Source organism: Gossypium arboreum, chromosome 7, assembly GCF_025698485.1.
Source record: "Gossypium arboreum isolate Shixiya-1 chromosome 7, ASM2569848v2, whole genome shotgun sequence".
NCBI classification, from domain to species: domain Eukaryota; kingdom Viridiplantae; phylum Streptophyta; class Magnoliopsida; order Malvales; family Malvaceae; genus Gossypium; species Gossypium arboreum.
This window is the reverse complement of record NC_069076.1, coordinates 79779194-79800846: the sequence shown is the minus strand read 5'-3', so window position 1 is coordinate 79800846 and position 21653 is coordinate 79779194. Positions and strand designations below refer to the sequence as shown.

Sequence of the window (21653 nt, the reverse complement as noted above, 5' to 3'; positions counted from 1 at the left end):
GAAAACTATAGATTTCCGAAACATTCTTTGGCTGCTTCCAATCTATCACAGCCTCAATCTTACAAGGATCTACTCGAATCCCGTCAGTAGAAACCACATGCCCTAAAAAGGTTACCTCCCTAAGCCAGAACTCACACTTCGTGAACTTCGCATTCAACTGTTTCTCATGAAGAATCTGCAGAACCACTCTTAAATGCTCGTCGTGCTCGTCCTTAGACTTGGAATACACCAAAATGTCATCGACGAACACCACTACAAACTGATCCAAGTAGGGCTAAAACACACGGTTCATCAAGTCCATAAATGTCACTGGTGCATTAGTTAACCCAAAGGGCATAACTAGGAACTCATAATACTCACAACGAGTCCTAAATGTCGTCTTATGCACATCGGCCTCCTTTACCCTCAACTGATGATAACCTGACCGCAGATCGATTTTAGAAAATACTGAAGCTCCTCTGAACCGATCGAATAAGTCGTCAATCCTTGGAAGTGGGTACTTATTCTTAATCATCAACTTGTTCAATTGACGGTAGTCGATACACATCCTCATTATACCATCCTTCTTCTTTACCAACAGAACAGGTGCTCCCCATGGAGACACACTAGGATGAATAAACCCACGATCCAACAACTCCTGAATCTAAGCCTTCAGTTCTACCAGCTCCTTTGGTGCCATTCGATAAGGAGCGATAGACACCGAAGCTGTACTAGGAATCAACTCAATCCCAAATTCTACCTTACGACTCGAAGGTAATCTTGGTAATTCCTCTATGAAAACATCTGAAAAGTCCTTCACCGTTCGGATGTTCTTAACCGAAGAGTCCCCAGAATCTGAGACATTGATGTAGGCCAAAAATACCTCACATCCTTTCTTCACCAGCTTCTCTGCTACCATCGCAGATATCATATTACTTAGATAATTTTGTCGTTCTCCAATCACGACTATCTCATTATCCTCCTCAGTCCCTAGAACCATCCTCTTTTCAGCACAATCCAGACTTACACAACGCTTCACCAGCTAGTCCATATCCAGAATTAAATCGAACTCCCCAAACGGAAGTTCCATCAGATCAACAGAAATACTGTTCCTTGAACTTCCAATGGAACGTCTCTGAACAATTTACTAACCCTAACAGACTGTCCCAACGGACTCACCACTGAAATCTCACTAGAAGTGCTCTCGTACCGTATTCCCAAAGTCTTAGACACCGAACATGCAACATAGGAATGCGTAGATCCTATGTCTATCAGTGCAACATAAGGTACTTTAAGAATTAAGAACGTACCTTTGATGACATCCGGAGCATCTCCATCATCACGACGACGTACAGCATAGACAAGTACAGGTTGCCTCGCCTCAGTCGGCCCAGCACCTCGCCCCGGTGCTCTCTGTCCTCGGCTCATACCATTACTACCCCTAGCCTGGCTTCGGCCCCTAGGTAGTTGCTGAACTACCCTCGGTGGCTATGCAGTCTCAGTAGCCGGAGCTTGCATCTGGTTACACCTCAGTAGACAATCTTTAACTTGATGCTCAGTCGACCCATACCTTAAACAAGCTCCAGTAGACCTCCAACACTCGCCTGGATGGCGTCTATTGCAAAGCTGACAAATCGCCACCACAGCAGGTGCAACAATAGGCCCAACTCTCACGGGCCCATCAGATCTGGCCTTTTTACTAGGCCTCATCCCAGTACCAGAAGACCCAGAATCCCTCTTAACCTTTCTTTTCTCACGGTTTTGGCTCTCAGCGAGCTTGACCTCCTCCGTAATCTTGGCCTTCTCGACCAACACGGCAAACTCACGCTCCCTCTGCGGAGCTATTAGGACCCTCAAATTATCCTTAAGGCTGTTCTCAAAACGAACACAGCGCTCATACTCAGTCACCACCGTGTCTCGTACATAATGGCTCAGCCTCAGAAAGTCGGCCTCATACTCGACCACCGAATGATCTCCCTGAGTAAGATTCGGGAACTCACGCCTCCTAGTATTGATATAACTAGCCTCCACATACTTGCTCTAGAAGGTCGTCTTAAACAAATCCCAAGTCAACCTATCAGGTTGAGTTCCCTCCTTAACGGTCAACCACCACTAGTATGCCTCATCGCGAAGCAGAGACATAGCTCCATTGAGCTTCTGCTCATCAGTAAAATCCAAATCATCCATTATGCGCTCTGTGGCCTCCATCCAATACTCGGCCACACTCGTAGCAACTCTAGTAATGCCCCTAAATATCTTAGCCCCATTCAACCGGAGTCGTTCCGTAACTGACCCACGACCTCCAAATCCAGCATTAGCCTCAACAACCCTCTCCAGGATTCGCAACATGGCCTAGGACAATGCTTCATCCCCAACTACACAGTCCTGAGACTCAGCATTAATTTTAGTAATAGGTGACACCGGCATCTTGCTAGTGTCCAAATTAGGGATCGCATCAGATGCGAAGGACTCAGCTCAAATCCCTTTACGGCCTCTACCTCGGCCTCTAGTACCCCGTCCATGAGTACTACATTTGCTCATCATAATTATTGAATTAATTTGTATTTAGAAGTTTTATGCACATTAGTTTACAGTTTCAATAATTATTAGCAGATATTTTATACAAAATAGTATCAGAATTTCAGAGTCAGTTATCGCAAGTAATAAGCTCACTATAGTTTCAGTTTACACTACCTAAGTGTTTCAGTAAAGTACTACCTATAGTAGTCTCACAATACATACATAGTGTTTCAGACAAATATAGATAATATTTCATTTTAAGCATGCTTCAGATAGTATATATCAGAGTTTAAAAGAACTTACAGGATCGGTGCCGGAGACTCGGTGTACCACATATTTATTATCAAATATTTCAAAACATTTCACAAACCATTTTCTTTAAACCTAATTTTGAAACCCAAAATTCACAGCCGAGTTTTGAACCTGGCTCTAATACCACCAAATATAAACCCCCAAACCCGGCCTAGACGTTATGGCTGAATCTGGCGGCGTCACATGAGAGTGTTTTTAGAAAATCTTAGCAAGTTAAAAATCGTTCAGTTCATTATCGTTACTTAAGTCATGAAATCTCCAAACCGATTATTAGGTGAACACATTTCATTATCGCGGAAGCTAAAACATCATTATTTCATTAATCAATAACTTAATAGTTTAAAAACCCAAAATAACTTAAAAATAGTTCAAGTTCAAAGACATTTTAATCCCAAAAATAAATTTTTAAAAAAATAGCAGACAAATAGAATGTTACTCAAAAATCCATAAATGTTCAATAGTGGTCACCATCGAGCCCTCCGTCGCATCGATCCATCTACTGCTGAGGATTACCTGACAGACAAATAAACAAAGGAGTGAGTTTTCGCAAACTCAGTGTGTACATCCCCTCAAATAGCATGTATACAAACAGATAACAGAATACAGATAGTTTGGCCTTCGCCATACAGGTATCGCATGCATAACAAATCAAATATCAGAAAACATGCCCACCAACCCTGCACACTATCTCCGACCAACCCAACACACTATGTAGGGATAAAATCGACCTACCCAACCCTATACACCAAGTATGGGGATATAATTAACCCATCCAACCCTACACACCAAGAAGTACCGTAAAACACTACATAATAGATATATGCAGCGTAGCTGCCAGATAACAGGCTAATCGCCTCTCAAACTTCCTTCTCTTCACAAAATTCCCAACCCAATGCAATGCAACATATATATAATGACATGCTTATATGCAGATATCAGATCTTATCAAAATCATGACAGAATGGACATACAGAATCAGACAGATACACATGCTTATAATAACATGCTTTTGCATACAATTTAGTAATCAATTAGAGTATAGGGTTTAAATAACGCTTATCGCCCCTATAGTAAGGTCACAGTCGACTTAGGCGACCCGTGCTACCTTATAGGACATTTCAAACAAATTAGGCTCACACACACGTGTGCCCTGCCCTTATAGGCCCACACGCCCATGTGGTTCACCATGTGACCCACACGCCCGTGTGGCCTACACGCTCGTCAGTGACATGCTCGTGTCTTGCGATGCAAGCTACCACACAGGCAGACCACAAGCCCGTGTGGCGTCGACAGACCACTTTTTGGCTTTCACCAAAACTCAATTTCTACGCGATCGGAGTACACACCTGGTTTGTTTTCACTGCTAATCCAACCACGAGTACTCCAAATCATTCAATGAAGAACGGTGATTCCTCGCTGTTAAAAACTCGGTTAGTGATCCACAGATCCTTGAATATTCTCGAATCAATAGAACCACTAACTTTACGTCTAAGCTTATCGAAAAAGAAGAAAAAAAAAAGAGGGGAAGGAGAAAGATGATTTTCGGTAGTAAGGTTTTTTTTTTAGGAAAACAAAAGAAAAGACGACAGAAAACAAAAAGAATGCCTTTATTCTAAAAAGAAGGGAATAAACCCTAATTTTTCTTAAAACCCCAACTCAGATTTCTGATTACCCCCAACTTTTAATTGTAACTTGCAGCAAAAATAATCCCATCGCCATTGCAGGGAATCGAACCCCTGACCCTAAGCATATTCTCTTGCCACTTAACCACTAGACCAGCTAGCTCATTCTGTTAAGTTTTTACCTATAATTCATTATAAGCTCACTGACCTCAAGTCAGGCTTTATTCAACAAAATACCAAAATTTTCCCTAAGTTAAAGGTTGAACTTAGGACCTCCCAAACACACCCCATAGCACATTATCACTTAACTCATATATATTTAAACCAAAAATAACTCGGAACACAGATTCAGACACTTCCAAGCCTAACACTTACAAAAGCTGAAAGTACAGAAATTCGAGGCGTTACAACATGGTATGCAAGTCTCGAGACATGGCAAGTAAGGTCTAAGGTCTCAAAAAATGATTCTAAGGTCTCAAGACATGGCACGCAAGTCTCGGGACATGGCATGCAAGTCTCGAAACATGGCAAGTAAGGTCTAAGGTCTCAAGAAATGATTCTAAGGTCTCATGAAATGATTCTTATGTCTCAAGACATACGAAGTTAGTAGCTAATTTAGTTAAAAAGGAAGCAAGTCTCGAGACATGATTTCTGTGTCCCAAGACATAAGTCCAAATTTGTTAATTAGGCTTCCAAGTTAGAGTTTAAACCCAATTTGAGCTCAATTTTTGTTGGATATGACCTATGGATGTTGGAAACAAATATTTTGTTAATTGGGCTTCCAAGTTATAATTTAAACCCAGTTTGAGCTCTGGTGACTGATGTGACATTTTTTATCTATCTAGGCTTCCGGACTGGTAAGGAGTGTTTCATTTAGTGTTATCAAAGCCAAGTTAATTTGCTTTTAGCTTCAATTTAATATAATTAGATAGTGAGTCTATTGGAAAAAATATAGTTTGAAAATAATTATCTTGCACAATAGAAAATTAAAATTTTGAAAATCAAGTCAGTTTGTGATATTTATAATAACAAAACCTTTATCGAAATCACACACGTGTTTTTTACTAGATGAATCTTAGTTGTTCCTGGCTTTCAACCAAACGGCCTTCTTCTCTATTCTTGTACCATGAATGGCTTCGATTGTGGGCTCAAACGAATTCGAATCAAATATAGAACAAAAAATAATTTAGTTTACTTTCAGTGGGAAAGCAAAATTCTCTTATTAATAGAAACAGTATAATTTTTATTCTGAAAAATAAAATTTATACTTTAAAAAATAAATTTTCACTATTTTTGAGCAGAATAACAATATCTCAAAGTTGTTCATTTATCCCTACCGGTGTCATATATTTATAGGGAGAAAAAGTGAAACCCTTGTTGAATTAGTAGAAGTCTATTTCAATTGAAAAACAAAATCCTAGTGTAACTAGGAGAGAGAGGGGTGGCAACCCTAGTTAAATATACTAGGGTTTGCCATCCCTTGTATTAGCATGAAGGGCTTTTGAGTCTCTCCCGTATCGAGTCTCTCCCGTATCGAGTCTAATTATAAGTACATCCTAGACTTTTAACCCAATATTTTATAATTCAATACAACTCAATACATGTTTTTATATTTTCCAAAATAAACATCATAAATAAATTTAGATAAATTAATTTATCAATTAAATAATTTTCTTTAACCTGATTCTAATTCTGTTAAAATTATTGTAACTTTACTGTAAAAGAATCTATGAGAAAATATATTTAATATTTCTACATTCAACGGATTCACTATGATCAATTAATTGAATTCATTATCGAAATTCAATTAATTAGTTAGTTAATTAATAATTTGAAAATCCATAGATTAAATTTTCAGACCATTTTCATTTAGTGAGAAAACCACATTCATTTTCGAATGTTTCTTATTTCTCCAATTTTACCATTTCTATTGATTTTTGTTCATTTGATTCAACATGCAATTCATTTTTTGTTTCAATGAGCTAGCAGAGGGACCAATTGGACATATGTGATTAGCGCTCAAATGATTTATAATTAAGTTTCAACTTTTCACCTATTAATTATAAACTCATTTAGTCACGAAATCACTTCATTATAGTATTGTGACCGAGTTCTCCCTAATAACATATCATTACAAAAGCAACTCAATTAATGCTCATCCAATGACCTTGTAATAAATGTGTTACTCTCATAGGATATCCTTAATCTTTTTAGGATAATCCGCTCTCATAATATGATCATATTTTATCTCATGGTAACCATTACATCTTCCTTCACGAAAAGTTAATTACTATCAAATAAGCAAGTCATTCATCACAAAGACAATCGACCCATGGTCACGTTTACTTTTTGTCTATCATGTAATGCCAATAAGAGGATATCATTTACCTATGTCTTAGGTTATGAATTGCACTATTGTGAATGACGCTACATTCTATAGAAGTCGTACACCCATTTGTGATAGTACATCGAGCATGACCCAAGTAGAATAGATACTAGATCTGTTTACGGATTTATTCATTTGTGACGTTCATAGTGTGGCAACCTTAATCCTAAGTAGATGATAGACTATGTATGTGTGACTAATAAGTTCAAATAGATAATGAATCAAAAGCTGGTGCGTTAGGTATATAACTTTTTCAGTATGTAGCATCATTCCACAATAGTGGAATTCATAACCCAAAAAAAATGGTAAATGATATCCTTTAATCGCATTACATGATAGATAAAAAGTAAAAGTGACCATAGGTCATTTGTCTTTGTGATAAATGACTTGATTACTATTTGATAGTAATAGACTTTGCATGAAGGAAGATGTAACGATTACCATGAGATAAAATAGGATCACATTGGGAGAATAAATTTATCCCAAATAGATTAAGGATATCTTATAAGGTTAACACACTTATGACAAGGTCATTAGATGATCACTTATTAAGTAATTTTTGTAATGGTATGTAATTAGGTTAAGCTTAGTCACGATACTATAGTAGAATGACTTCGTGACTAAATAAGTTTATAATTAATAGGCAAAAAACCCAAACTTAATTATAAATTATTTGAGTCATAATTATATATGTTCAATTGGTCCCTCCGCTAGTTTGTTAAAACCAGTAATGAATTACATATAAAACCAAATGGATAGAAATGAATGGAAATAATGAAGTAAGAGAAATGAGTCACATTCACAAATGAATGTGTTTTCTTACTAAGTATAGAATTGAATTGAAAATTAATTTAAGGTTTTTTGACTTATTAATTAATTATAAATAATTAAATAATTAAATTTTATAAATCAAATTAAATTAATTAATCATAATGAATATGTTGAATAAGGAAATTAAATATATTTCCTTGTATATTTTTTACTATAAAAGTGTCATGGCTTTAACGGAATTAAAATTAAGTTAAGAAAATTATTTAATTAGGAAATTTATTTAGTTAACTAAATAAATTGAACAAAAAATTATTTTGGAAATAGAAAACAAATATTGAGTTGGATTAAATTATAAAGTATTTGGTCAAAAGTGTAGAAAGCACATATAATTGAACTCAATATATGAGAGGCTTAAATTCTCCTCATGCAACAACCCTAGTATTTTTAACTAGGGTGTGTTACCCAACCCTACTCTAATTAGAGAAGTAGTGTGCTTTCTACTTAAATAATATTATTTTACAAGAGCTTATTCAACCAAGATTATTTTATCTCTCCCCATAAATAGATAACACCGGTTGACCTAAAATACACACTTCTTAATTATTCAATTATCATTATTCTGCCAGAAAATAGTGAGAATTTATTAACGAAGTATAAATTCTATTTTCTAGGAATTACGATCTTTACCAATTTTTATTGAGATAATTACTTTTTATTTTGCATCGTTCGAACTGTTTTGTTGTAAAATACAAACAGAACAGTAACAAAAGTTTAACATTACAACATTCTAAATTAAGACATATTCCATCGCTAACAAACCTACGTTTACAACAAAACACCAAGCTTTAAACATTTTCTCGCGATAAATGCCTTTCTTATCAGCCATATAGAAACCAAACAGCTTCTTTAGTTTCTTCCATCGAAAACGGTTCTTCCAATTTCAAAGCCATTTCCTCATTAAACATTCTGAACTTCAGAACCAAGTCCATATTCCATCTTCTTGTTGGACAATCAAAATAGTTTTTGAAAAAATTGTACAAACTCTCTTTCATCTCCTTAGGTTCCTTGTACCATCGGCTCCCAATTTTTAGGCTATACACCATCTTTCTATTAGCTTTGATTTTAACAGCTCTATGGAAAATGGTATCCCCTTCTTTTAACTATGTCATCCTTGATTTTTGTCGCCAAATAAATTCTTTAAATTTTATTGTTTTCCAAAGCTCGATGTTCAACTTTTTTTACTCATCCGCTTCCTGCCCAGTCAACATTCTTTGTTCACTTACTTCATCTATCTCCGTTATCCTATCTTCTCTTTCAATAAATATTTTTTCCAAAATATTGCCAGCATAAAAGATTCCTATTCTTAAGAGCTCCCTTCAGCTTACGCAATTTAACTGCCGTTTGCCCTCTTAAACAACCCATTCCTGACCATTCTATCTCAATTAATCTTATATAGTCATCTTTTTGAACCATGCATTAATGAACTTGAAAGGTTTTGGCCCCCAGTCAATAGATTCATTTACCAACAAGACTGGTATGTGGTCCGATATCGATCTGTTAACCCCTATCTGTTGTAAGTCCTTCAAACGAACCAGCCAATCTTCCTCAAGTAAAAATCAGTTAAGTCTGCTACGTTTACTGTCCAGATTAATCCAAGTGAACTTTTTTCCCAATAGCGGCAGGTCAGCCAACTTACATTTATAAAAAAACTCACCAAACTCCTTTGACCCCTTTCTCAAAGCCCTAAAATTAATTCGTTCACTTCTATTTCTCACCACGTTAAAATACTCACCTATTATCCATGCTCTAGTAAATTGATTTCTTGACCCGTATAGCTCTTCCCACAGAAATTTTTTATCTGAAAGATTTTTGGGAGCATATACATAATTAGGACTGCCTCTTTCCCTTCATGCACCCATTTACCTTCGACTATCATAAACCACTTCCCACAAAACTCTACATCGACCGAAACCATACCCTTATCCCATATTGTTAATAAACCTCCTGATCTTTCAATTGCAGCAGTGAATTTAAAATCAAAACAGTCATCACCTCAATCTTTCTAACTAAATCTATTGACACATTTTCTAACTAAGTTTCTTGAAGGAAACAAACATTAGCCCTAGTCATTCTCACTAAACTATTGACAGCATCAATTTTAGATACCGATCCCAGCCCTCTAATGTTCTAGGTGACAATTTGCATATTTCCAACCAAATTGATCAATTAAAAATAAAACCAATTTAAACAGCCACTCACCAGAATCTCATAACCCCCTACCCTCTGCCTTTGATGGCTCCCTATTGCTTTCCTTCAACCCTCATTATCTCTTCGATAATTATCTCCTCATCACCTTCCACACAAAATCCCAGTCTTTTCCCCACCTTCCACGTCTTCTTCACTTCTTTGAAGATGACTTTCCTTCTGTTACTGATGTCCAAATTCAATAACGACAAATTTACTATGCTTTCGTCGTTCTTGGAATCCCCATTTCCTTTCGATTTTCTAATTCCCCTGTCCCTCTTCTGCTTCTCTTTCGTTGTAGGCACTATGTCCTGAATCTCTTGCATGGATCTGATCTTCTTATTCAACACTTTCTTGTTTCTTTTGTTCTGTCTTATTTGAAAAAATTCCTCTTCAATTTCTGATGCTGTAACCCTATCCCTTCGTTCGTCTGTCTCTGATAAAAAAGATGAAATTTGATTTAACTTTGGCCTCTCGTCATTGTCTGAAATCTGCATAACTTTCTCATTAAAGCCCATTTCATTAACCTCCGTTATTTGAGTTTCCATCCCTTTATTCTGATTCAATACCAATGCCAAGCCCATATTATTAAATCTTCAAGGCCCCGATTTGATAAATCAACATTTGCCTCCCCTACTTCAGGACAACTCATCGCATTACAAAAAGAGTTATTCTTCACATTAAATGCCTAAGTCGACGTACCCTGCACCTCATTATTATTTCCTTCATTCTCGAGGCATGGTTCAATAACTCCTTCAACCCCATCATTTCATCTTCCTTCCGATGACAGTTCTATTTCCCATTTGTTTGTCGATTCCACTTCCTACGATACATCTTCTTCTCTCACCATTTGATCCCCAGTTCTTTTTTTATTTTCATTTGCTTTTTTCCACCAGACCTCTTTCTTTTATATGAATTGGAAATATATCATTGCCAACCTTCAGCATTATCGCTTTATCAAGTTTATGTGCTTGCTTTATTAAGATCAAAATATCCATCTTCTCAAAGTTGTTTACCATTGTCAGATTTTCACCCATTGCAATTATCTCTCCCTATAAACCTACCACTCTCTTAAACGTTTGGTAGTTCCAACAATAAAGTGGAATCCCTGAAACTTCGATCCAAGCTGCCCTTTCCATAACTTTAAATTTTTCCGACCATGGCTCTATATTGATGAAAAATTCTTTTAGGCATGCCCAGTCTTTTTGCTTTAAAATCTCGAAAAGCTCATCATCAGGAACCTCAATTAGAAAGTATCTACCCTGAATTCTCTTAACATTTAAATCTCCAGGGCCTAAACTAGCTATTCTTTCTGACAAGCTATTTGAATTACAAAAAGACATGGTCTCCCCCACCAAGCAATGTTGTAGCTTCTATAGTTGTTCATTCTCAACATGGCCTTCAACAACTTTTATTTTGTTCATCCCTGTACTTTCCACTTTAATTGACTTTAGCCTTCCATATAACACATTGCCATTTGATTTTTCCCATACCTCTTCCGATACTCCATCCCTCTCGACTGCATCTTCTCCTTTTGGCTTAAATCTTTCTTTGCCTGTACTTTTTTTTCCATATTTTCCTATTGCCACTGAATCTGGCCATTTTTACCCAAATATTTTTTCCTAAAATCACGAACCCATTGACCTTTGAAATTTCCCTTTGAGCATCCACCATTTTAGCAAACCGTACAAATCCTTTTACCCACCATGCTTCTCTTAAATGGAATAAAAGCATCCAATACATTCCCATGAAATCGAAATAACGCCCATAATTCTTTCCAATGCATGTTGTCCGGAATATTGTATACGAATATCGTAGATTATCTCTCACTTTCTGATCACCATGCTCGTGCATTTTTAATATATCCTACTCAAAGTAATAATATCGTTTCTTGTTATATGTTTGGTTTGTGTTGTTCAAGCCCACACTTGACACAATTTAGGTTATGAGGATAAGGAGAAGTTTGTTCGATTGAAAGATATGATCGAATTCGGTTAAATTATAGGATTGACTTGATTCTGTCTCGCACAAAGTACAAGTACTTATCGATAAAGGTTTATTGCTATAAATATTACAAATTGACTCGATTTTGAAAAAATTTAAACTTCTGTAGCAACTATAAAATTGTTTTCTTGATCGGATTTCACCAACACCTTACTAAGATTATCAATCTTCTTTTGCTTTTGGAAACCACTAATGGTCAACCCTGCATTCTCTACTAGTGTTATATAGAGCATGACACTCATAATTTCTTCTCGTTGGTCCATTGGACAAAGGAATATGCTTCTTTAAGAGATGGAAAAGGAGTTTTTCCAAGGACTTGAACTCTAATATGATCAAACTCATGGTTCAGCTTAGCTAAAAAATCATAAACTCGCTCTTTATCAATAAATTTTTGAAATTTGAGTGCATCTCCTACATTGGTTTCTTGAAAATCTTGATAGTAATCCAATTCCTACCACAACTCACTCAAGTCAACATAATATTGGGAAATTGACATCTCATCTTGCCTTGTGCTATGGAATTTTTTTCGTATCTCAAATATTTGAGCATCATTTCCCACTTGTGAGTAGATGAGAGCAGTTTCACTCCATATTTTTGTAGTACTATCGAGCAATAAACATGTTTTAGAGATTTGATGTTGCATCAAGTTGATAAGACGTAACATGAAAATTAGGTTTTCTAGGTCCCATAAATTAAATATAGGATCACCAATAGCAGGTGTATTCTTTTCACCGGTAATATAACTTTGTAATCCTCTAGCTTTGATGAATAATAGACATGACCCAAATCAAGAAAGGTAGTTATTACCATCAAACTTTACGAGACTAATTTGTAGTGAATGATTTTCAAAATTGGTAACTTTTTTTTATCATCTTCCATTTTATATAGCAAAGAGAAAAAGAGAACAAAATGTTCCCTAAAAGAAAATTTTGTTACTAGCAAAAAAATTACCTAAAAGATTCTAACAACCACTAATGATGTTAAACATAGAGAGAGTAATCTAAAAATAGTGACCCATGAGCAGCAATAGCATCGAGTAGGAAAAATTTTGGCAAGATGGATGTACACAAAAACTTTGAGTTGAAAGTTGAATTCAAAAAGTGGAGTCAATTTTATTGATAAATTTGAAAGAAAAGTTATAATCTCTAGAAATTTCTTAAATACAAAGAAAAATATCTTTTGATTCTTCTCTCTGGTTTGACTTAGAACCAAGGGTTGTCTGACATGGTCTTGAATGGATGTAAATTGCTTCAAGTGTGGTGTTGACTTACTCTTGAAATGGGTTTGGACCTTCTTTCTTTAGTTGAAATGGATCAAAAGGCCACTTTCTTCAGAAATGGCTTTTGACCTCTTCTACATGGTTGAAGTATATCAAAAGGCGGTCTTTCTTCAAAATTGATAAGGCATTCTTTAGAATTTCTTCAAGTTCTTCGACTTCTTCAGAAAATTCTACAGAGATTTTATGGGCTTCATGAACTTGTGTATATGTAGAATGGCTTGAGGTGACCCCTTTTTATAATGTCAATTACTTGAATAAAAAAGAGTTCTTATAGAATTTAACTGCTTCATTTAATTGTTCTAGAAGGATTTAAACTTTTTATTTATTATTTTTTCTTATTAATTTAATTAATTAAATATAAAACAATCATTTGGTATTATCACTTAATTATTTTATTTTAATTAGTAATAATATAAAATTTTAATATTTATCCCTTAATTAATTTAAATTAATTAGAGAAAAATAACTATGACATAGATATGACGTCACCATTTTCACCATGGTAATTTTTATTTTAACCCACAATAATTTTGGCTTGACCCCCGGAGCTTTGTAATTGGTTTAAAAAACTATTTGTCTACAATAGGCTACACGCGCCGACAAATGAAAAAGAAACAGGAGGCTGACGAAGGTACGTGAGTCTCACGTGAGGGTTTTTCGATACTAGATTCTAGGGTTTCATTGATAGTGAGGTTCAGATCTTTTTAGTATGGGTGATGAGAAAGAAAAATGGGCCTAAGTGGTAAGTAGCAAATATGAGGTTTTAGGGTCTTGAAATTTTGGAACAAATTCTTTCTTAAATCTAAAATTTTAACTCTAATACATTGTAGAAATCAGAGAACAATAGAAGAAAATAGAGGAATTTGGAAGAATTACTTTTTCACTCATACTTTAAAATGAATATTACATAGCTATTTATACACAAAAGAATAAACTTATCTAAAGAAAGATAATTTGTAATTTAATGTTATAATCATTAAATTTAAGTCAGTCTAATCCCTAAATATTAGTAATGAGATTAGTTGAAGATTTGTAGGTTTTTAACAGATTTGAGAGTAAGTTATCAACAAGTAGTAAAATGCCTAGCTTGTAAGTGAGTGCATGATGAAGTTTACATATGTTATATAAGTGACTTAATTATTTTACAACATGGAAAGAATGAACAATGTGTTTATTCCATGTTATGTATAATATTGTTTTGCTTATATTGAGCATCTCTAAGCATAAGTGTATGCATAGCATGTTGGATTGTTGTGTAGGTTGGAGATTAAATACAAGAAGACAATAGCCAAATTATCGATACAGGTCACTCTGAAGTAAACTTTTGCTTCAAACTATTTGGGTTATATACATATTATGGTTGTAGTTTGGTATGCTCATAAGATGTTATAAGTACTGAGTGAACTAGTGAGTACAAATTGTAAATTTATGTATCATATATGGTATTATACTAATAGTTTGGTATGCATAAATGGTTGGAAATTTATATCAGGTATGGTTTAAATATGTGATAGTTTTGTATCGCATTTTATGTAAGAAATTAGTTTGGGGAATATTTTTGAATAATTGTAATTGAAAAAAAGGAAAGTTTAAGTGGTTTGGAAATTATTAGAAGTAGTTTTTCAACTTCCCTACAACCAGGTATCGATACCTACAAAGTTAATATTTAACAAAAGTTTCTAGAGGTATCTTGTAACAATACCTTATAGTGTGATATCGAAGCAAGGCATGGTAGTATTGAAACTAACCTCCCTACTTCTCTAGGTTTGATGTTAGATCTACAGGTACGTTTTTATAATAATTTATGAAGGGTGGATTGAATTTAATAAGGATTTTTTAAAGGACTAATGTGATAGTTGATGCCTTCAAGCATTGAACATGACACCACCTACTTGGAACTATTGTTAATCCGAATAAGAAATGTTACAAAAAATTTATCAAATCGTAATAGCGAGAGCGTTCGTACTTAAGTGCAGAAAATACTAGGGTTCTTGGATACAAGAGACAATAAACGAAGTTAATGCCAAGAAAGTACGAAAGGTAGGGATTACCGTAAGATGTAACATGGTCCACGGCCCTAAAGGGCACAAAAAGGACTCTATAGACTACTTACAAACTCCTAAGATTCATTTCTCCTTAGGAGTGCAATTCCATAGTTTGTTGGTGATAAGCCCATGAAGACTTTGTGAGTCATTATGTGAGGCACCAAAATGGGATATGGAATAACCCTAAAAGGAGCTGCGAACTCCTCAAACTCATTAGGCTCCTATTGGATAAGGAAACTTAGAGACTTCCTTATAAGGTTACCTAATAAAGCAAACCTTTGAAGGATAAGAGAAGCTCACAAAACCTAAGCCCGAGGTTAGGCATTAGAATGTCTTAGGGTTGGAGATGCCAAATCATGGGATTAAAGTGTGACTTATAGGATTTCAGACTCTTTGAACTCTTATTAAGGTGTGAGATTTGCGCAATTATGGTTCCTAGGTTACACAATGCGAAGCCTTGAGGCTTGAAGAGCTTGAACTTGGGGCTTGAGCATGACTATAAGGACTTATGGACTCTTTAAACTCCGCCTTGAACTTGCGAGATAGGAAATGTGGTTAGTGAGGGTTAAAAGATTTTCTTTTGGCGCACATTGTAATGCTCGAGTTAAATATATGACATATTTTGAGAAAATTTTAAAGAGAAAGAGAAAGGGGAGAGATAAACCTCTTTTAGATACCTTGTGATTGTCTAATTTATAGATTTCTACAAATGATAAAAGAGTCACTATTTATAGCAATTTCTAGACAACTTGAGTGCCAAGTGTAATGCTCATATTGTAGGCTTGAGAGGTGGTGTCAATGGACGCATAAAACATTTTTTGAGCCTAGGGCTAGAGGATACCCAGCTCTGGCTGGGCTCCTTCATGGGCTTCATCTGGTTGGCTTCGGGCTGATTCTTGGGTCTCTTTCATGGTCATTGGTGTTATTCCATGACAACAACGTTTTGAGTTTTTTTTCTCAGCATACCAATTTTCAAATCCGTCTTCTATTCTGCAAGTTGCTTCGTCTTGCCATGAATATTAGAGAGTTTCTCTCCTTCGGCAATATGCATCTCCATTAGTTGCGACCAACATCGTAATTTGATTTATTAAGAATAATTCCTACATTAAAGACACCTTGAGATTGAACTACAAGAATCGATTTCATTCTTATGATTCAACGCATTTTCACTCAATTTGGACTAAAAGTATTAAAGAACTAATGGATAGTGTTGTGCGGAAGCGTGTGAAAGAGTAAAATTATTGTACTAAAAAATCACACTAAGTTCAATTCCCAGGAAAGAGAGGTGGATCACGAGGATCACTTAAGTACCAAGTCTTTCCTAGCCAGAATATCCCTCTATCGTAATTTAATAGCACAATAAATCACTACAATCACATTCACAAAATATGAACAATAAATAGTAAAGAACACCAGAATTTTAACGAGGTTCGGCAAATCTTGCCTACGTCCTTGGGCACTACCAACTATATTTCACTCCAAAATACAAGTGAAACTTTACAAATAGGGAGAGAGAACAATGCCTTAAGTAGAGAATGGCAAATGTGGGATGATGAGAATGAGCAATGGTTGGCCTATTTATAGTTGAGGTTTAAGGGCCACCTTGCAAATTCCCTATTCACTTAGGGACCAAAAATTGCTATTATCCCATGCCCAACACTAAATAAATATTTGGTGCCCATAACTTTGACCTTTCCAAGGTATGGGTAGGTATGGGAAAGGTATGGGCAAGGTATGGGATATATTCTAATAATCTCCACCTTGAAGATTTGATTAGGATAATCTTATCTTCACACAATTCTTCTCGCCTTTGACAACAATACTTGATAGTGCCTTCTTCAACTGTTAAACTTGCGGGATATTGATCAAGTTCAAACAATGTTCGAACTTGGTTGCTGTTACCACCTTGGTCATCATATCTGCGGGATTATCTGCAGTCTTGATCTTCTGAAGACAAATTTTCCCTCTTCAATAATTTCCCGCACAAAATGGAATCGATAAATGCGTCGATATGCTTTATGCGTGCATGATAGACTTGATTCTTTGCTAAATGAATAGCACTTTGACTATCACAATACACGTTAATATGCTCTGAACCAACCCCAAGGTTTTAGCCATACCTTGTAACCAAATAGCCTCCTTTCTGACCTCTGTTACAGCCATGTACTCGGCTTCTGTGGTTGACAACGCAACTGTAGACTGTAATGTAGACTTCCAACTTATTGGTCCTCCAGCAAGTGTAAACACATAACCGGTGGTTGATCTTCGCTTGTCCAAATCACCGGCATAGTCAGAATCAACGTACCCAATAACACCTTTACCAAGTGTATTATCCTGCTTGAACAGTAATCCAACATCTACGGTCTTCTGAATATACCGTAGAATCCATTTCACAGCTTGCCAATGTCTTTTCCAGGATTATGCATATACCTGCTCACTATACTAACTGCCTGTGAAATGTCGGGTCTTGTACACACCATTGCATACATTAAGCTACCCACTGCATTAGAATACGGAACTTGTAACATGTATTCTCGTTCCGTATTCGTCGAAGGAGATAGTTGTGCAGAAAGCTTGAAATGAGAAGCCAACGGGGTACTTACAGGTTTTGTATGCTCGTTCATGCCAAACTGCTGTAGTACCTTTTTCAAATACTGCTTCTGAGTCAAGCTAACTCTATCATGAGCTCTATCTCTCCATATTTCCATGCCGAGAATCCTTTTAGCTTCTCCTAGATCTTTCATCTCAAACTCGAGATTGAGTTGAGTCTTCAATCTTTCAATCTCAACTCTGCTCTTAGATGCTATTAGCATATCATCAACATATAAGAGCAAGTATATGAAAGTTCCATCTTGTAGCTTCTGAAAATATACACAATGATCAAATTTGCTTCTTGTGTACCTCTGCCCTTTCATGAACTGATCAAATCGCTTGTACCACTGCCTCGGAGATTGCTTCAATCCATAAAGCGACTTTGTCAGTTTGCAAACCCAATTTTCTTTTCCAGCAACCTTGAATCCATCTGGCTGAGTCATATAGATTTCTTCTTCCAAATCACCATGTAAAAATGCGGTCTTCACATCAAGCTGAACTAGTTCAAGATCATATTGCGCAACCAAGGCTAGCAAAATCCGAATAGACGAATGCTTCACAACAGGAGAAAACACTTCATTGTAGTCTATTCCTTCTTTCTGAGCGTAACCCTTTGCTACCAATCTAGCCTTGTATCGAATTTCATTTTTACCAGGAAATCCTTCCTTCTTTGCATATACCCATTTGCATCCAATTGCCTTCTTTCCCTTGGGCAGTGTCACCAACTTCCAAGTCCTATTTTTATGAAGAGACTGGATTTCTTCATTCATTTCTTGCTTCCATTCACCATTAGGGTTACTTATTGCTTCTGTGTAAGTAGAAGGAACATCATCATCTGCAATTGGAAGTGCATAGGCCACTATATCATCAAAGCGAGCGGGCTTACGAATCTCTCTTCTTGGCCTCCTATATGCAATTGAATCTTGTTCTTTGTAGAGGTTCTTGGGTAGGAACCTCTTCATCATTTGTCCCTCCAATATTAGTGGATCATCGTTAACCTTTTCAAGCTCCACCGCTGCAAAGTACTCTGGTTTTGTCTTTCTTTTGTGAATCCTTGTACTTTAACATGGTTGATTCATCAAAAGTCACATCTCATCGAAAACAATCTTCCTTGTATCGGGACACGAGAGGCGGTATCCTTTTACTCCATCGGTTATACCCAAGAATAATGCTTTCTTTGCTCTTGGGTCTAACTTTGATTCTTTACATGATAATATGCGGTGGAACCAAATACATGTAAAAATCATAATCGATAGTGATTTACTAGTCCACGTCTCCATAGGAGTTTTTCCATTTATTACGGTGATGACAAGCGGTTAATTAGATGGCACGCATATATAATCGCCTCATTAAAATTCCTTGCCCAATCCAAGATTGGACAACATACATCGAACTTTCTCGGTATAGTTCGATTCATGCGTTCTGCCACCCCATTCTCATTGTGGTGTATCCCGAACGGTGAAGTGTCGCACAATGCCCTCATCTTGGCATACTTGTAGAAATGGATCGTTTTGTACTCGGTACCATTATCGATCGAAGTCGTTTGACCTTTCGACCGGTCTCGATCTCCACCATCTTCTTCCATTTCGAAATGCATCCAAAACTTCATTTTTCTTTCCATTAGATACACCCATACTTTTCTTGAATAATCATCAACAAAAGTAACAAAATAGTGCATACCTCCCAAAGAAGCCACTTTGGTAGGTCCCACACATCATTGTGAACGTAGTCCGAATTCCTTTTGTATTGTGAATTGTGGACCAAATTTTACCCTCTTCGCTTGCCCGAACACAATGTTCACGAATTCCATTTTGCAAGAATTTGTACCTTTCAACAAGCCTTGCTTCGCCAATGTCTGCAACGCTTTTTCACCAAAGATGTCCCAATCGCATATGCCATAATCGGTAACCTCTGAATCTACATCTTTTGTAGAAAGCTGTTGATGTTGATCCAATAACTGTACTTCCATTTAAAAGTACAAGTTATTTCTTCTTGTGCCTTTCATCAACCGTCAATTGCCCACTACTACCTTTAGTAATCATCTCTCAAAGTGATTGTGAGCCCTTTAGATTCTAGGGCCCCTAATGAGATGAAATTTTTCTTCAGGCTAGGTACATAGCGAACATCTGTCAAGACTTGGATTGAGCCGTCGTGATTCTTCAATTGGACTGTACCCACTCCCATTGTCTTACAAGCACTATCATTGCCCATAAGAACAATTCCACCTTCTAGCTCTTTAAGACTAGAAAACCAGTCCTTATTAGGACACATATGGTAAGTACATCTTGAATCTAAAATCCACTCATCCGTTTGACATGCCATTGCCATGCCAACCAAACTAAAGTCTGACTCATCATCATGCTCCGCTACATATGCATTAGAAATAGCCTTGCCCTTTTGTAGCTTAGGACAATTCTTTTTCCAATGCCCTTTTTCACGGCAAAAGGCACATTCATCTTTGGCGGGTCTCCTTTGGACTTTCCTTTCTACCAGTTCTTCTTTGTGTGAACGACCTCTTCTTGTTAAGACTTCGCAGTTGTATCTCGTGATCTCTTTTATCTTTCTTTCGAGTTTCAGATCTATACAACGACTACTGATCGCATCAAATGTGATCGTGTCCTTCCCATGAAGCAATGTGGTGGTAAGATGATCATATTCATCGGAAGGAATTCAACAACAATAATGCCTTGTCTTCATCTTCAAATTTCTCATCCAAATTTAGCAAGTCTGCTAAAATTTTATTGAATGAGTTCACATGGTCATTCATCGACATACCGGTGCATCGTGAATCGATAAAGTTTCTTTTCATATAAAGCCTATTTTCAAGACTTTTCGTTAGAAACTTTTCTTCCAGTGTATCCCATAACTTCTCATTGATGTCTCCTCATGACAGAGTACTTACGCTCTTTGGCCAAACATAGGCGGATTGTACCACGCTGTCTATTGATCTTGGCCCATTCCTTGTCATCCATCTTGTCGGGTTTTTCTTCAAGGGCTATATCTAGCTCTTTGCGACATAAGACATCCAGGATCTCACATTGCCACATACCAAAATTATTGGTACCGTCAAATTTCTCTACTTCAAATTTTGCATTTGTCACGATGAGTCCTTGCGATGATGACGATCTGCGCCATTTTTTCTCCTCAATCCCACTCATCAGATATGTGAGCAGATCAGGTATCGTGAATAGTGTAGTAAACGGTCGTATTTCCCAAGTACGAATCTAGCTTTGATACCAATTGTTGTGCGGAAGCGTGTGAAAGAGTAAAATTATTGTACTAAAAAATCACACTAAGTTCAATTCCCAGGAAAGAGAGGTGGATCACGAGGATCACTTAAGTACCAAGTCTTTCCTAGCGAATATCCTCTATCGTAATTTAATAGCACAATAAATCACTACAATCACATTCACAAAATATGAACAATAAATAGTAAAGAACACCAGAATTTTAACGAGGTTCGGCAAATCTTGCCTACGTCCTTGGGCACTACCAACTATATTTCACTCCAAAATACAAGTGAAACTTTACAAATAGGGAGAGAGAACAATGCCTTAAGTAGAGAATGGCAAATGTGGGATGATGAGAATGAGCAATGGTTGGCCTATTTATAGTTGAGGTTTAAGGGCCACCTTGCAAATTCCCTATTCACTTAGGGACCAAAAATTGCTATTATCCCATGCCCAACACTAAATAAATATTTGGTGCCCATAACTTTGACCTTTCCAAGGTATGGGTAGGTATGGGAAAGGTATGGGCAAGGTATGGGATATATTCTAATAGATAGGCTCGGGATACCATCTTAAAAGTAGAATGAATCATTTTTAATAATATTTTTTCTCTCATAAAAAACCGGCGTGCTGTGTTTACCACCAATAGTTATAGAACAGTGAAACAGA

At 36.4% G+C, this 21653-nt stretch overlaps 1 protein-coding gene across 1 annotated transcript; it reads right to left on the bottom strand.

The window, feature by feature from the left end:
• Positions 1-1467: 1467 nt before the first annotated feature.
• On the bottom strand, positions 1468-2328 carry LOC108477398 (uncharacterized). Its single transcript, XM_017779935.1, has 2 exons — positions 2101-2328; positions 1468-2019 (listed from the first exon to the last, which is right to left on the bottom strand). The coding sequence occupies exons 1-2, from the start codon at positions 2326-2328 to the stop codon at positions 1468-1470; spliced, it is 780 nt and encodes a 259-aa protein (XP_017635424.1).
• Positions 2329-21653: the final 19325 nt, after the last annotated feature.

What these genes read in the sequence shown, in the direction of transcription:
- LOC108477398 (XM_017779935.1), bottom strand. Translation starts at nt 2,328, where the DNA reads ATGTTGCGAATCCTGGAGAGGGTTGTTGAGGCTAATGCTGGATTTGGA. An exon ending in TGTCTCTGCTTCGCGATGAG is followed by an intron (nt 2,020 to 2,100) that starts GCATACTAGTGG and finishes ACGACCTTCTAG; the next exon opens with AGCAAGTATGTGGAGGCTAG.